The 16497-nt window shown below is 52.9% G+C and overlaps 2 protein-coding genes across 3 annotated transcripts in view; one reads left to right on the top strand and one right to left on the bottom strand.

Annotated features, from left to right (window-relative positions):
* EFHC1 (EF-hand domain containing 1) overlaps positions 1-804 on the top strand; it is a 66902-nt gene extending 66098 nt beyond the window's left edge. The window contains exon 11 of the mRNA XM_015070117.3: positions 579-804. Within this exon, the coding sequence (XP_014925603.1) occupies positions 579-659 (81 nt within the window). The 3' untranslated portion in view covers positions 660-804. The remainder of the gene's footprint in view (positions 1-578) is intronic.
* A 3677-nt stretch (positions 805-4481) lies between these two features.
* TRAM2 (translocation associated membrane protein 2) overlaps positions 4482-16497 on the bottom strand; it is an 81918-nt gene continuing 69902 nt past the window's right edge. Inside the window, exons 6-11 of one of the 2 annotated variants that reach the window (XM_027057575.2) lie at positions 15907-15991; positions 15264-15334; positions 12375-12479; positions 11968-12111; positions 10964-11127; positions 4482-9742 (exon numbers count right to left, since the gene is read on the bottom strand). In XM_027057575.2, the coding sequence (XP_026913376.1) occupies positions 9669-9742; positions 10964-11127; positions 11968-12111; positions 12375-12479; positions 15264-15334; positions 15907-15991 (643 nt within the window). In that variant the 3' untranslated portion in view covers positions 4482-9668. The remainder of the gene's footprint in view (positions 9743-10963; positions 11128-11967; positions 12112-12374; positions 12480-15263; positions 15335-15906; positions 15992-16497) is intronic. The other variant, XM_027057576.2, reaches the window with a different exon arrangement.

Here is a 16497-nt window from a genome sequence, read left to right as displayed (position 1 = left end):
CTTCCCAAATCTCAGAGTGATAGTGTGCCCAGCTTTTAAGTCATGTGTGCCATCCATGACCTAGCGAGAGAGGAACTGCAGTCAGTGGGAAGTGGAGGGGGGCGGGGGGGAAGGTGTGGGCGGCATGGGTTCGCACATTTTGTAAAGGTGACCACAGCAAATCTAGAAATCTACCATCACCCACAGCTGCATTTCAGGGGACCTGGTTTGAGCAGTGACATAACTGGATTCTTTTGTTAGGCGATGATAATAGCAGCTTGCTATTTTAAGAGTTTTACTCTGTGCAGGCTGGGTGGACAAAGCTCGCATTTGAATATAAAAATAATTAAAAGTGCTTTGGAAATGGCAATGTGCTTACAAATGTTAGTCCTGAAATCCCAGGCAGGCCTTTTATTCCATCTGAGCTTCAATTTCATAAAGTTTAAGGTGGGGATAACATCTGAGCTACCTGGCAGGTTCGCAGGACCATTTTGGAATCCTCTGATATAAACTCTGACCTGGTTTACAAAGGCTGGGGATTGTTATTAACAAGCGTACCCCGCAGCTCTGCCTCACTTACTCTGTGCTCTCTCCTGCAGTTGATCAGGGTGTGCTCTCACGGAGAAGACAAGATTAACTACTCTAACTTTGTTCGTGCTTTTTCAAACGGACCTGGCTGATGAGAGAATGCAGTATCGTTTGGAGGTTGGACCTACATTTTGAAACACCTCCTACTTTTCAGAGAGGCATTTACAGAACTCTTAAAATATAGGAACCAAAAAAACATAACTTTAATACTAAAGTCTAAATTAAATTGGATCTTTAAAGAGCTAAGATGGTACCTTATTTAGTGAGGTAGGGGTAGGGATATTGTGATGGTTAATTTTATGTGTCAACTTGTCTGGGCCTTGGGGTCATTTTTCTGGATGTGACTGTGTCTGGATGAGATTAACATTTGGGTTTATAGAATGAGTAAAGCAGATTGCCCTCCCTGGTGTGGGTGGGCCTCACCCACTCCCCTGAAAGCCTGAATAGTCTGTGCTTTCCCGAAGAAAGAAAGAATTCCTCCTGCTTGCCTTTGAACTAGGACAACCTTTTCCTGCCTTTGGACTCAAACTAAAACACTGGCTCATCCTGGGTCTCAAGCCTGCTGGCCTGGCCTTCAGACCAGAACTACACCATCAGCTCTCCTGGGTCTCTAGCCTGCTTGCTGCAAATCTTGGGCTTTGTCAGCCTCCGTAATCATGTGAGCCAATTCTTATAATAATTATCTTTCTCTCTATATACATTCCATTGGTTCTGTTTCTCTGGACAATCCTGATACAGGCATAGAATGATTAAGAGCAGGAAATAAAACTAGATTTTGCCAGGAGAAGCATCACTTGGGGTATAGACAGCACACAGACTGCTGTTGCTGCAAGCCGATGCCCCCCGCCATGTGCCTACTTACCCCGACATTGCAGGGAAATAGACATTGGCAAACTGTGGCTATAGGCCCATTAGACCTGCATTTAAACAAAAATGGAATAGAACAGAAAAAAGGAGAGTGTAATACAAATAGTAGGTATATACTGTTTCATGAAACTTTTGTTTCAGCTGAGGATGTATTTACTGGGTCATAATAGAAAATGTATTTCTTGATTTGAACTATAGTTAATAATTTTATACACACACACACACACACACACACACATCTACACACATGCTGCTTTTAGAGAATATATATATAAAATCCCTGCTTTTAGAGAACCTGGCCTTGAGACGGGAGGAAAAACAGTTACTGGTTATCTGTGAGCTCTGACTCAGTTTTTAGAACCATGGCTGCTCCAGAGTTGAGGTCAGCCACCAGCTCCGGCTCCTCCCTGTTGCCCAGCCAGTGGTGTGAATGAGTGGGAGTTGTCGATACAAGATCCAGGATACCTGGCCTCGGAAGTGCTGGGTAACTTCCCACAGTTCTTCCTCTGTTGCTGAACCAAGCCACCTCGAACTAGCTTGCTAAAAGTTCTGTAAGATAGTACATGTTGAGTTTTTCTGCTCCAGGTCAAGATTTCAAGAACCACCCAATTTAAAATTTTTTTTACCCCCAGTCACTCATTACTATTGAAAGTATTCTTTTCAAGTGTTCAGAAGTCCATTTCAGTCTAAAGTGAAAATACTAAGCTCTATCCTGCATGCCCAGATCAGGCCTGGTCAAGCTTAGATACACATAGTCTAGTATGTGTGTGTGTGAGTGAGAGAGAGAGAGAGAGGAAAGAGGGAGGAAGGATGGGTAGGTGCTGGGGCAGCTATGGTGGGTTTCTCCTTCCTTTCTGCTCCTTCCCCTTCCCCTTCCCACCTGCCATACTACTGTTTCTGGCCTTTGTATTGTCTGGGAAGGGTTAGGGAGTAGACACCAGAGGAAAGGGGCAAAGTCTTATTTCTGTGTCCAGTAAAGTCCTAACTGGACCAGGACCTTCTGTGTGTCATGTGCCGAAAAGCTGGCTCTTTCTCTCTCCCAAGGCAGCTTTTGTGAGTTCTCAGGACACTTTCCCCCAGAAAACCTCCCAGAGTGCCATTCTCGGATACAGATGGCCCAGTCTCCAATGTGCCCGGTTCCAGTAGTACATTCCCTCCAGGCTCCCTCTCATCCTCTCAGGAGGCCCTACATGTGGGGCCTCCTCGGGCTAACCCTTCCAGATCCACTCTTTCCCTCTGTATCCATTTAGATTGCTCTCAGGGCTCTGCAGTTAAGCAGCTCAGACAGTCCCTCTCCTGGAGACTCACTTTAGGGGAGAAGCAGGCACCCTAAACCTCACGCTCTCTAAACTCCAGGGGATACGTGTCAAGCCCTGAGTCTGTGAAAGCACCTCCGTCACGGAGCTTGTGGACCTACAGCACTGATGGCCCCTCTCAAGAAATCCACAGTCCATCAATTTCTCCCCCGCCCCCGCAGGAGGGAGGTTCACCAGACTCTGGGCCTGCTTCAAGTCTCTGGTGGCTCTGCACCAGCTGCAGCAGAGATCCTCGCCGACTTCTGTCTTTGGCTTAAATGGAGACATTAGGAAAAAAATCCTCTTACCCACCCTTTGAGATCCAAGTGCACAGTAGACAGCATTCACATGTATGACTTGGGCTCACGATCCACTCACCACTCACTTTCCAAGTCTCCCCGAGATGGGAAGGTGCGATCTGCCAGCACCATCACCAGGTGCAGACGACCAGAGCTAGCAGGTCACTTCTGTCATCCACACACAGCAGGGCTGTGCTCAGCCCTGCTAGTTTACATGAAATGGCTGAGTACAGGCGCCACGCAAGTCCGAGCAAATCGCTTTTCCTACTGAAATCCCGAATGGCGGTGCGGCCATTTGAGGTCACTTACACTGCGGTCACACCCGACACGCATCTGGCGTCCTGGCCTAGATGATGGAAGAGTTGAGCGTTAGCCTGCAGCAAGAAGTACTATAGGGAGAAACGACCTCCTTTGTCTCCCCTCCCTGGTGGCCGGCTAAAAGAAGCCACTACCCAGGCCCTGGGCCTGGACTCTGCACTACTAGGGGGCCTTGAAAATACCATCGAATTAACGTGTATCAAACCCATGTCTATAGGCACTGAGGGTATTTGGGACCACCAGGTGGAGAAGCCCTCTCGAAACAGTTTCCAGAGAATCAAGGGTCACTTGGATGAGGGACTCCTTAATGTCCTGCTGGCACAGAAGTGTGCCTCTTAAAAAAAAAAAAAAAAAAAATTGAGTGCTTTACTTGTAGCATGAACAGCACTCACTATCCCTAAATCTCGCCAGCACTGCTGCCTGCAAAAACAAGCAACAAGCACACAAACCCCACATGTAAGCAAATGGGCTCAGAAAGGTTAACCACCTGGGGCTACCTAGCTGCTTCTGGCAGAGCCAGACTGAAACCCAAGTCTGAGCCAAAGCCTGACCTCTGTGAGTGCCACTCACCTTGACCTCAGGTGAACCCTTCCTGGGTAATCCTCACACCCTGTGGTGTCCATGGCTGACTGCCAGCTGTAACCACTCCTCTCCTGAGCTCTCAGAAGATGGTTCTGGAAAACACAGACCACTGCAGCCAAGAGCAGGCCTTAGAACTGGCACTGGCAGCCCCCACTGCCCTCCATTGTCACCACTACTGCTCAGCACCGGCACCAAGATTCCACACACACCTTCTTCCGTCTTCTCCGAGCCAGTGACCTCACACCGTAGTAGGCATCAAGTCCACGGCACTTCCTTGTGAGAGCTACAAACTCAAGGTCAAGAAAACTCCCTTCCGTTTTTATAGTCTGATACAGACTCAAATATGCTCGTTACTATGCACACTGCATGTAACTTTCTCCATCCTTAATTACAATTCCCTCATTCACATGACCAAAATGAACACGGTTCAAAAAGATATAAGAACTCATACAGTGAAAAATGAAGCTAAAATTGACACGAAATTATTTTCCAAGTGAAAGCAAATGTAAGCATCCAGATTAAAAAGGAATAGAAGTAATTATACCAGAGACAATTAGACTGATAATTCTATGCCTTTTATTTAGTTATTTCAAAAATATTTGATTTGTTTCGAAATGTACATTAAAAAAAAATCCATACAAAACTGCAATTTGTTTTAAAACCAGAAACGGTGGAAAAGGATTTTGAAAAAAGTTCACTGAAAATAAAAAGACCCCCCCTCCAAAAAAAAAAAAAACAAAAACCCTTTTACATGAAAGCATAAATACGGCAGGTACAAATTTTCCTTGAGTTCCTTGTTGAAATTTGGTCCATAACGTGAACAGGCTAAAGTAGAAAACAGACACTTTGTCCACATTTGCATTAGGAGTTGCTCAGGCGGCACCAGCGGCCTCAGCTTGTCCTTCAGCTGTTTGTTAAGCCAGAGGGACAGACACGTGAGGTGTATGGTCTCATCACACAAACACGGGAATCCGCCCCCAAGGCAACAGTGGCACTTACGATGCCAGCCCGCTCCTACCGGGTGAGCAGGGCTGTCCCCCCGTGGCCGCATCTCCGCACAAGCTGCTTCCTCTCCACGCAAACAAGAAACTCTAGAACGCCTTTAGACAGAGTGACGGTGACATCTCAGGGGTCACAGCAGATCTACTTCCTAGACATGGACTTATTTAATGCCCCATCATGAGGATGGTTTTTTCTCCTTTTCAACAGATTAAAAAAAAAAAAATACACGAACTTCTAAGGTGATGCTACGATGCTCTATTCGAGTGCCACAGAAACCCACCCAGGGTGAAGACAAGGGCAGCAACACAGGGGAAGTGGCGCACATTTCTTCTGTAAGGGATGTCCACCGCCCTCCCACGGGTCCCTTCCCTCCCCAACTGCAGGGTGTTTAGGGACAGCAAGGCCTGTGGAAAGACCACCGGCTGGGAGAGTTATTGCACAGCCCGGAAGAGCAAGGGGACGGCAGGCAGCCGCTGTGAACATAGGTAACACTGAGTTTGGAGCGCAAGGAGACTGCAACAGCCACACTAGACCCGCTATCAAATGGGCGTCTGCGGGCCGGCACTTGTGACTAACACCTTTACCATACAAACTGTGGGTTGAATGGGAGACAAAACACAGTGGAAGAGGTTACAGCCAGGGTGCCTTTCTTTTTAAACTAGGGGTGGGGGGTGCTGGCAGAGCAGGGTTCACAGGGCACTCTGTCCCTGGAGGCCACCAAGCTTCCTTCCATGGGTAGGAGGCACAGGTGACTGCAGCCACCCGTGGGCCAGAAAACTGACACAAAGGAGAAACCAGAAACAACCTAGAACAGACCACATACCCCAACACGATGGGGGGAGGGGACTGAGACAAGTGAGGCCAAACTGTCACAATCCATGTCCCTTTTACATGTGATATCCCAGGGTCTGGTGTCCTTGGCTGCACAGGACAGACCACCCTAGAGGCCTGGCAGCTGGCAGTACAAGCCAAGGCCAGAAGACCACATGGCAAGTAAGGCACTTCTAACAGCAAGGAGGAGGGTCTGCTCAGGAAAAACTCTCAGGGGTTGCTGAGCACAGAGTCAGAACAGAACATGGAAGTCTCGATGCTGTTGAGACATCTATAAAAACGAGTAGGGGGGAGGCAGGAGAGGAGAGACCTGGGGTAAAGACAGTGAAGCCGATGAAGGCTTGCTCATTGGGCCAGCCTCTGGCTGAAGAGAGATTCTATTTAAGTGTCTCACCATCTGACAATGACCCTGCGCCCTTCTGAGGAGCAGGGTTGTGGGCTGGGAGGCAGTGGGAGGGAAGGAAGACCACTCTATCTTCCCACCTCCCAAGACCACAGCACACCTTCCATTATGGAAAACTCTGCTCACTTGGGTCTCCCAGCCACTCAGCAAGGGGAGTGAGTGCTGTCCAGGCCCAGGGAAAATGGACAGGGAAGGCTGAAACCTGTGATGTAAATCCAAAAGCTGAGACTTCCCTAGCCACATGTGGCCTGGCAAGCCACTTCAAATTTAAAGAGGCATCTAGGGAGTAGAATTTTCTATTGTGGAATCTTGGGAGGGTGTACTCTCTGCCCCTACCTCTTATTCACCACTTAGGGGAAAAAAAAAAAAAAAAAAAAATCAAAGGCCGCTAAGAAAGAAGATTCCTAAAGAAAACCGAGATGCACACCCCCTGGGAGAATCCCCCACCCAAGCTTTAGGGGTTTCTAGGGTCCCAGGGATTCTAGTCAAGAGAAGCATCTGCAAAGGTGGCCAGAATACAGATGTCAATTTTGGTTTCTGAAATGTCAGTAAGTTCTGCCTGGGGACAGGAACAGAAACGGTTCTCGGCAACCATTTACATCTGTTGGCCCAGACACACACACACACGGGGTTAGAATGGACTAGAATGGGGGAGAAGCAGCTCCCCTCCTGGCTCAGCCTGCTTCCCTTTCCTCTAGAACCTTCCCCTACCTTCAAAAGGAACACATGTCACTTAACAGTGCAGCTATCAGAGCCTAGATGGTAAAAATAACTTTCCCACCACTGAACCCGAGGAGCACAGGGCCCTCCTGTCCACCACACACCCTGCCTCTCTTGCCCACTGCCACCTGCCACACCTGTGCTGGCCAGGGATGTTTAAAGAGAGAGGCGGCTGTTGGCTGAGGTAGATGAGCATCTGTTCTCCTGCTCTTGCTGAGCCAGCCTCTCAAACTCAGAGCTGTCTGGCAGGGCCTTCCCAGATGGCTTGGCACTTTGGGAACAGGAGAGCGTGTAGAAGACGGAAGACGACAGCCAAAGTGGCCAAATCAGGACAAGCCAGCACAACAAGCTCACAGGATAGAGTTATTTCGGCAACATGCTTTGAGCCAGCCTGCCAAAGCCCAGGCTCTGCTCTGAAATACATGTGGCGGGGATGCCAGTGGGGTGACAAAGCACCCTACATTTACTCTCATCCCGTCTCCCCTCAAATCATCCCAGAGGCCCTGCTAGCGACATGCTAGCCTCAGTCATGGTCTCAGGGAGCCTAGGTTGACCCAGACCCCTGGAGTGGTGGTACCAGCTCTGAATCATACCTACCACAGAGCCAGAAGTTTGCAGGAGGCTGAGGGAGCACGAAGCCACGTAGTCTCTGACCACAAACACCTAGCACACCTACATGAGAAGGGGGCTGCCTGATGGCATGCCTGGGGCCGCTCTCCCCACCTCCCAGGCCTGCAGCCTACTGCATACCCACCGAAAATTAACTGGGGCTCACCTGAGGGAGTGGCCCCTCACAGGAGGCAGGTTGCTGCCTGAGACACAGCCAGGAGAGGACCAGGAAGGGCTGTGAGGCTGACGGGCAGGTTGGAGGCTGCTGGCTGAATGCCCCTCCATCTCCAGGCAAGGTAAGGAGCCCGAACGCAGCCTCAGCAGGGTATTTGGCCGAATGGCTAAAGGGTCCTGGCTCGGGTCTGCAGGGTTGATTCCAAGTACCCTTTTAGCAACATTCTGCTCTGCAGCCCAGGAAGTGTCAGACGAGGATGGGAGAGATGCAGATCTCCAAAAGCGCCGTCCCACTTCCTAAGGGTAATCAGAAGCCAAGGGTAGCTTTTCCCATTTCTACCTTATCCTGGACAGAGGAGGGTACAACTCCCTCAGTCACTGGAAAATCCAATCTGTTGCTGATAAAAGGGACATGGAGGAAGAATTGCCCTGATGAAAAAACCCATCTCCCCCCTTTTAGGATAATAACCCAAGGTTTGGCTTCTACTGTGGCATCAGAAAGAGGACCAGCACATCAAAGGATACTAACATTTCTATGCCCCCCAAGAATCACTCCCCAGCACCTTAATGCAGAATTCAAGAGTTCTTAATTAGGACCTCTGAAAGCCTAACCCCTTCCCGAAGTCCAAACCAGGCCTCACATGGGCTTGGAGGCCTTGTCTTTGGGTGGAGCACAGGGAAAGGATATGTGAGGGACAGGGCAGAGGCCCCCCAGTGGCACAGTGGTAGAGTGGCGTTTGCTCATCTACCCTGCAGACCGATTCCAAATCGGTCCTGCTCTCAGACAGTCTCAAATGCTGGAGGTGCGCTGGACAGACATCGGAGGATGACAACGACCTTGCCGAAGAACACACGGCAGACGGGGCCCGAGGGGATGTGGACCAGTGACCCTCTCTGGGGCACCAGGGGACGAGTGGGGGACTCGGATGTTCCTGCAGCTAGAGAGATGAAGTCAGGTAGCGAGGCCAGCCCTGACAGGGCTGCCTGGGTCTGGGGTTGAGGACCAGCGTCCGTCAGGCTGGCCTGTTCACTGTGGTTTGGATTTGGTTTTGGATGCTGGTGAACGGTTGAAAAAGCAGCTGTAGCTGGGGCTGAAGAAAGGCTGAGGACAACAGCTCCATCGCCTCTGCCGCCGTTACCTTTCCAGAGGAGCCTGCTGCTCAGTACGCTTTGTTCTCGCTTTAGAGGGTGGGGAGTCTTGTCCTCCTTCAGCACCTCCCCGGCAGAGGGAGGGCAGGCCGGCCCCTGTCCAGGACCAGCCACCAGTAAGCCGTCTCGAGTCACGGGACCCAACACGGTTAACACCATCTTTCTGGACCAGGTCTCCATGCCCCACAGCCAAATGCCTTGGCAATTCCAAGGAGCAGTGGCTATGCCAGGCCTCCAGCTGGTGCGTGTGGAACTGGAATCCTACATCTCAGTTAATCAGCACCTAGGAGATTATGATCCAAGAGGGCTGGTCTCTCCTCTCCTCGCGCAAACATGGGGCCCGCGGGTGGGCCTGCTAGTGGCCCCAGGCAGAGGCTCCTTGTCACGAGGCTTCTGGCTTTGACAAGTCCTGGGGACTGAAGCTGGGTGGTGGATGGCCAGGACTCACTGCAACTTGAGCTCCCTCTCATTGTAAAAATCAGACACGGAAAAATTGCACAATATGGTGAGAGAAGTAAAAAGCAGCAGCCGTGAAGGAAGAGAAAGAGGAGGCAAGCAAAAAGATAACCATGAGGGCCTGGGCTTCTAGAAAACCCAACACAGGACAGAGGCAAGGACGTGAGGTGGCTTAAGGGAGAGAAAGAAGGAAGAGTTTTGGTTTTATTGAGAATGGTTTATGGAGGAGTAAGAAAAAGCCAAAAAGTAAGAAAGGAAAAGCCCCATTTGAAGACAGGTTCCTGCTGCTTGAGATGGAGCATCAGGAGCAGGAGGGGAAAGGCAGTGGCGGGGGCCGGGCTCCCCAACCTCCCTGCCGTGCCCCCATGAGAGGATCCCTGTTCCAGCACTTTGGCCTCAAGGAGACTTGAGTTTCTTAGTCCGTGGGGAGGTCCCATTCTCCGCTTTCACTACTCCGTTTTCATGGTAACCTAGGAAGTGAAGGGAGATAGACACACATGGTGTTCCTGCCTGGACTGGAACAGGAGAGGGGCCCGTGAGGGCCGAGCTTGCACATGGGGACCAGCCAAGGGGATGCCTGGCTGCAGCTTCCTGCCAAGACGGGAAACCAGTAGACGCTCCCAGGAGGCCCTTGCTCCCCTCAATGTGACTCTGCTAAAGGTGGTTGGTCTCTGATTGTCCTTTAGCAGGAGGCGGCTGGGATGACATATAGTAACCCAGGAACAGGCCGGGGCCCGCCCGCCTGCTCGCCCAGGCCTCAGGCTGGAACCAGATCCTAGGTGGAATCGCACAGACGCTGCCAGGGGCCTCAGTTTCTCTCCCCCACAGGGCACCAGCCCACTTCCGCGACCACTCCCTGGGAAGGGAGAGTGGAGAGGAGGTAGAGAGGCTGTAGGGACAGGCATTACTCAGAGGCCTGATACTCCTCTGGCAGAAAAAAACTGTGCTTTTTACTGTTGTGGAAAACACCTCCATGTGCTTGCTCAAAGTCAATCTGGCTGCAGCCTCACGCCCCACATCCCCTCCCAGCCAGGCCTGACTCGTCACACCCAGCCCCGCACGTGTCTGGTTCAAACACACGGGAGCCCTTGCCAAGCAGGCCACACCTGGAGCAAGGCAGGTGAGTCAGGGAACAGAGCCCGGTGCAGACAGGCCCCCGGGCTGCACAGAACGTGCAGGCTGCCAGTGGGCCTGGGACCTGGCAGGGGCAGGAAGTTACTGGAGCGTGGCCAGGGCCAGAGGCAAAGCGGGCGTCCCACCCTTTCCGCCCACCCAGCACTGTATCGCCCCTAGTCATTCTTGAAGACAGGAGAGGAGCCAGCGGCCTGGGAGGCGGGAGATGCCGAGATGCGGAGCAAGAGGGCAGGTGAGGACAGGGCTGCTGGGCTACACAGGGAACAGGCGGCAGATCTTGGCTGGGGTTCAGAAGCCACTTCGAGGACATGCTTCCGGCCACAGCTCCCCAGCCGGTTGCTGCCCTGCCCCACCGCGGCCAGCCTCACCCACAAAGTGTCCCTGGCCCACGCCCAGCCACGTGCCAGTTAGGCCCCGGCAGGGGCCGAGGACCCAGGGCCCCAGGGAAGGACAGGGGAGCGGCAGGGCTGGTCTGGGTGGAGGAGCCGAGCCCGGGCCCCTCCCCACCCATCCCAGACCCACTTCTGTGTCTACCTGCCCACGGGCCCAGCACTCACCAGACTCCCTCTTGACGAGCCTGGCCGGCAGTCTGGGGGCAGCTGGGACTCTCCGCTTGGCACTCTGCTCATTCCAGTATTCCCGCCAGTGTCGCAGCTGGGAGTGGATGAAGCGCCACATGAGCCAGGCCTGGGCAGCGCACACCAGCAGCAGCACACAGAGCCTGCGGAGGTACAGGGCGGTGGGCTCGGGAGTCGCCTCAGGGCAGAGCGGGAGACCAGGGCAGGAACCCCACAGCTCCCCTGGCCATCACCCTGGGCACCAGCACGCCCCCATCCTGCCACCCGCACGAGGGAGGGCGTGTGGTTCGGTGCCAGTCTCTGCTCTAGTGCACTTCAGGGCTGGTGACAAAGAGATGGGGTCTAGGGACACCAGGGAGGAGGAGGGGACATCTGCATGTCCAGCTCCAGAGTCACTGCCTTCATGGCCTGTCTTTTCTGTACCCACAACAAACAGCATGACTAAGCTCCATGTACATATACTGAAAGAATTCAACTGAATTGAATTACAATACAGCAGAATAATTCTAGAAGAGTGGCTTCTCATTTAGAATGCCCCTTAAAAGCTGAGCAACAATGGATCAATCACACACCCTCCCAGGCCCAAGGGTCACATGGGAACACAACTTCCTCCCCACTTTCCCTGCTACTATGGGAGGCCACAGGCTGCGCTGCTGAGCACACGTGGCCGTAATGATCAGCTGAGGGGCTAGAGAGGTCACCTATCATGCACGTGAAGCACTGGACAAGGGGGAGGGGATTCTGGCTTGGGGACCTCGACTAGAGTCCCAGCAGGTGGTGGAGATGGTTTTGCTGGAGGCAGAAGGCTGGCACTCCTTCTCCCCTCAGGCCTGATGTCTACAGATCTCCAGCTAAACATCAATGTGCGGGAGACCCCAGGGGTCTATTGCCCCCTGACCTTCTGAAGTTGTGCCAAGTTCAGGAGGCTCCTGGCAGCACTCAGGGAGCCTTGATTTATCTCCGGGGGCTTTTTCCCAACTCACCTGCAGAGTAAGGTGTTGAAGTTTCCTTTCTCGGGATCAAAGGCCTGGTTTTCTATGCGAGCGAGTCCAAAGCCGATGGCCAGCACGGCGAGTGTGAGGATGAAGAGGCGGGTGACCCCAAACACAGCAGCCCAGGCATTAAACCTGCTCGTGGAGGTGGCAAAGGGACGTCAGCCTTTAGGGCCGGTGAGGGAGCTTTCACCCACTTCTCCAGAAGCAACGCCAAGTGGAAAGAGGGTGTGAAGGTAGCGCATCAGGGTGTTTGAGGGAGGAGATCTCTGGAGTAAGATACTCCAAAAAAACAACCCTGGGGTTCCATCTGCAGGAAGGGGCACTATCAGCCAGGCCTCATGGGAGGCTCCTGCCCACAGCACTGTGAGCGGGCCAGCCTGCTTTACACTACTTACAGCTTCTCGTTGTTCTCATCGGCAAAGTAGAAGAGTCGAGCCATGTGGAAGAGGAACTCAGTTGAGTACTGCAGCAGCAGCAAGATCAGGCCCAGGCGGCTGAGGCTGGGAGAAACGGACAAGCCTCACAGTTCCCCCCTGGGATGCCACAGAGCGTGAGGCACCCCGCACCCTGGGCTCTGCTCTCCTCGCCAGCTTTCCCTGGCTGGCCCTCCTTACCCTACAGGATTCAGTTCTGCCGTCACACCTTTAACATAATACTGAATCCCCCAGGCCTTCGCCTGTCCTGTCTGGGTCAGGGGCCCCTCACCGCTCCCACAGTGAACCTAGCTTAGGCTCCACGGCACCAGTGACCATGCATTCTTTACCGGGCCCAGGACCCAGTGCATAAAAGGTGCTCAGAACAAGTGACTGAGCTTTGTACACAGGAATACAAAGGACTCCCGTCTGGTTTTTCATTATCCAAGTCTTCACAGCTAAGAGGTACAAGAAGAAGCAAAACTCAACATAATGCAAAGAGATGTGCTACTGAACCCACCTCTTAAAAATCTGCACCCACTCAGACACCCCCTCCCCTCAATTCCAGGCGTGGTGGCGTTACCGGCTTTCTTAGGCGGTTTGCTACAGATGTCAACTGTAGCTCAAAGGGAGAAAGACTGCGAAGGGAAACCGCAGACCCTGCTGAACATGCAGGGCTTCAGGCAGTCAATAAGAAAATGTGGGAGCAGCCCCACAGGCTGTGCTAATGAAGGGCCCGGCCAATTCCACCCAACAAAACCAAAGCAGTGCAGAATCCAGTGGGGTGGTCACTGGGTCCTGAGGATGGTCAAGAGAACGATGGGAGCACTACCCAAGGTCTTCACGTGACCTATAAAGTCCAATATGACCGTGCCCAGTGACCTCTTGTCAAAACTCATTTTCTGCATTCCAGCCACGGTGGGCTTTACGAACACCTCAGGGCCTCTGCACCTGCTGTTTCTCTGCCCACACAGCTCTCCCCCCCAGATCTTCACATGCCTGACTCTTGTCATACCTGCCTCAACCTGAGTCACCTCCCTCCCCACGACAAAGGTGCCACGTAGACAGGTCACTGTTACATTACCCTACTTTATTGTTTTAGAGAGTGCACTAGTGAGCAGGGGAGAGGAGCAGGGGGACAGGAAGAGACAAAATGAATGAATGAATGAATATCTCAGGGGAGAGGGAAGGGGGGCAGGGAGAGGGGGAGAGAGGGGGACAGAGGGGGACAGAGAGGGACAGAGAGGGACAGAGGGACAGAGAGGGACAGAGAGGGACAGAGAGGGACAGAGAGGGACAGAGGGACAGAGAGGGACAGAGAGGGACAGAGGGACAGAGAGAAAATATCTCAAGCAGGCTCCATACCCAATGAGGAGCCCAATGTAGGGCTTGATCTCATGACCCTGTGACCATGACCTGAACAGAAATCAAGAGTCAGACGTTCAACCAACTAAGCCACCCAGGCGCCCCTAGTATTTTCTTCATCGCATTTACCAACACAGGAAGCTGTTTTCTTGTTAATTGTCTAACTCCCTCTAGATTGGACACCCCAGGAGAACAAGGCCTTGGTCTGACTTCACCCAGGGGTAACTTCGGCTCCAAGAGCAGTGCCTGGCCCAGAGGAGGAGCTCAGGTACGTGTCAAGCAAGTGAAGGCCTCTAAAAGTCAAGCTCTTCACCAAAACAAGACTCTGCAATCATTCAGCATTTCAGAGGTCTGCCTCCCTTGGGAAATCCTGTAGTCAGGGGTCTTTCCTGTCCCCACACTCACTTCTGAAAACCACAGCAAGGATGGAAGCAAAGGAAGGCCAGGCCACGGTCCTTACAGGAGCAGAGAGGCGGCTGCACCAGCATCGCTGGAAAGGGAATGGGCCTCGTTTTGGAGGGCCTGCTGCTGCCTGCCCTCTCGCTTCTATCCTCATCCCAAAACAAGAATCACAGGACTCGCCCAAACAGGGTCTGACACCTGCCCTTCTCCTTCCGTGGGACACATCAGCTGTGGGAAAAGCGGATCTTAGAGCATCTCCTTTCTTTGGGAGGAACACTGACGATACAGCAGGGACCCGACAAGTAGCAAGAAGCTCTCTTTCCACATGGTCCTGCCTGAAGGTTCTCACCCTGGTCCTCGCCACACACTGCTGGGTGCAGCACAAGAGCAAGGCTGGTCCCACCATAGAGGCTTTGGCCTCCAAGGACCCATCCAGGTGTCGATGCTATTTCACGCCTCCAGGGATAAGAGCATATTTGAGAGCTGCCATCCTCCTAATTCCATTACCCCAGGTCTGTCATCCTCACAGGAAGCCTGCTGTGAGGGCCTAGGAGATGACAGGCCCAAGGACCTCCAAGCAGCTTAGCAGAAAGTTATACATCACAAACCCTTAAAACGTCAGCCCAGAGAAAGTACAGGGTGTTCTCCTATCCTGCTCGGATAAAGCTCAGGAAAATTCCAAATTAGCAACAACATATCTACTCATCAGTAGGATTCTTTTTGTAAAAGACACTCAAGGCCAAACACCATGGCCATTCCTCCGACTTCAAAGGCACAGTTCAAGTGCCAGCATCCCTCGAAGCCTTCCCTGGCTCTGTCTCGGGATGCGTTAGTCCCTCTTCTGGGTTCCCACGGCAGATGACCCATATTGTAGCACAGCCATCATCTCATTAAGCTGTCCTGACCTGTGCCTCTGCTGTCACTCCTACTAGGCTGAGCATGAACCACTAAAGACAAGGGAATTGCCACCTTTGTATCCCCAGGTCTTAGCACGGTGCTTGGCAAACAGAAGGTGTGCAGTAACCGCCTCCTAACTGAATGTGTGGAGAGATGCATGGACATAAAAGGGCACAGAAATGTGACAGGCTCCGGGATCTCACTCACTTTAAGAGGTATGCTCCAGCTATGTGGACCAGGTACAGACAGATGTACTGGAGCTGGCGGGGAATTTCCTCCTGCAAACAAGACAAGCAGGCAGTAAATGTGCTCATCCCCACCTCCTCTCCGCAGAGGGGAGGTACAGAGGGGCGGCGAGAGGGCAGCAGGCCGGGTTGCTCTGACATAGACAGTCCCAGGTCACACCAGAGGCCCATGCACCAGGCTGCTGGGAAGTCAGAGGACGAGGTGCTGGCTTCAGGTCCATGTGGCAGGGCTGGGTTGAGAAAGAAGAGACAGGGACTGGGGAACAGGGCTTCTGGAAATAATTCAGAGGAAGGCTATTTAAAAAAAAAAAAAAAAAAAAAGACTGGGAAAGGCAAAAACCTCTGATCCACTACCCGCAAGACAAGAGGTAGACCTCCCCCAAAGCCACATGTCTAGTGTGGGCAGCAGGAGACCCGCTGGTGGCCTGCTCTCAGGGAGATCTTTGCGGAGACTTCGCTGGCTCAGCATTTTCCTCAACCCACCAACACGTCCCCTGTCCCCACCCAGCTCTGCGCTTCTGGAGGAAGGCTCAGGGGAAGGAGGCTGGGAAGAGCAGGAGGGGAGTGAAGGGCACGCACCTTCCAAGGGGGAAACGAGTACTCACCTTCCGTACCTTCTGGAAGTACAGCTCAGGCAGTGCATGCAGCCAGTAGGCCAGCTGGCACAGGTAGAAAAACTTCACCTGGAAGCTGGAGACAAGGAAACGAGTCACACGGGAGGGAGAAGACTATCCCTGCAGGTGCTCGCAAAACACAGGACAAAAAGGTGAGGCCCAGGACCGTGGGACGAGCTGGGCCAGGACTGCGGGAGGGAGGCCCCACACCCGGGGACCCTGCTCCAGACAGAGGAGGAAGGTTCTTCAGCTTGGAGAAGGGAAGGCTGAGCAAGGACAAGGAGGACGGGGCACCAATATACTGAAGAGTGAACAGATTTAAGCAAAGGAGGGTCCTCGTGCAGCTGTTAGCCCTGTGCTGTTGTGGTTCCGAAGGGTGGCCAGGAGCAGCAGGGAGGGTGTCCTGTGGGAGGCAGACCTGGTGCTGCCCTTCTGGGGTCTTGGCAGCACAGAGCAGGAGGGGAAGGGGGTGATGCCTCTGGAGGGGCACCCGCCACGCGAGGCTGGGTGGACGGTGTGTGGTGCACGAACGCAGGTCACCAAGGATGTACAAAGTCCAGAGAGCGTTACGGAGATGCTCCG

This window comes from Acinonyx jubatus, chromosome B2 (genome assembly GCF_027475565.1).
Source record: "Acinonyx jubatus isolate Ajub_Pintada_27869175 chromosome B2, VMU_Ajub_asm_v1.0, whole genome shotgun sequence".
NCBI lineage: Eukaryota > Metazoa > Chordata > Mammalia > Carnivora > Felidae > Acinonyx > Acinonyx jubatus.
The sequence above is the reverse complement of the archived record's forward strand: the minus strand, read 5'-3'. Positions and strand labels throughout refer to the sequence as shown.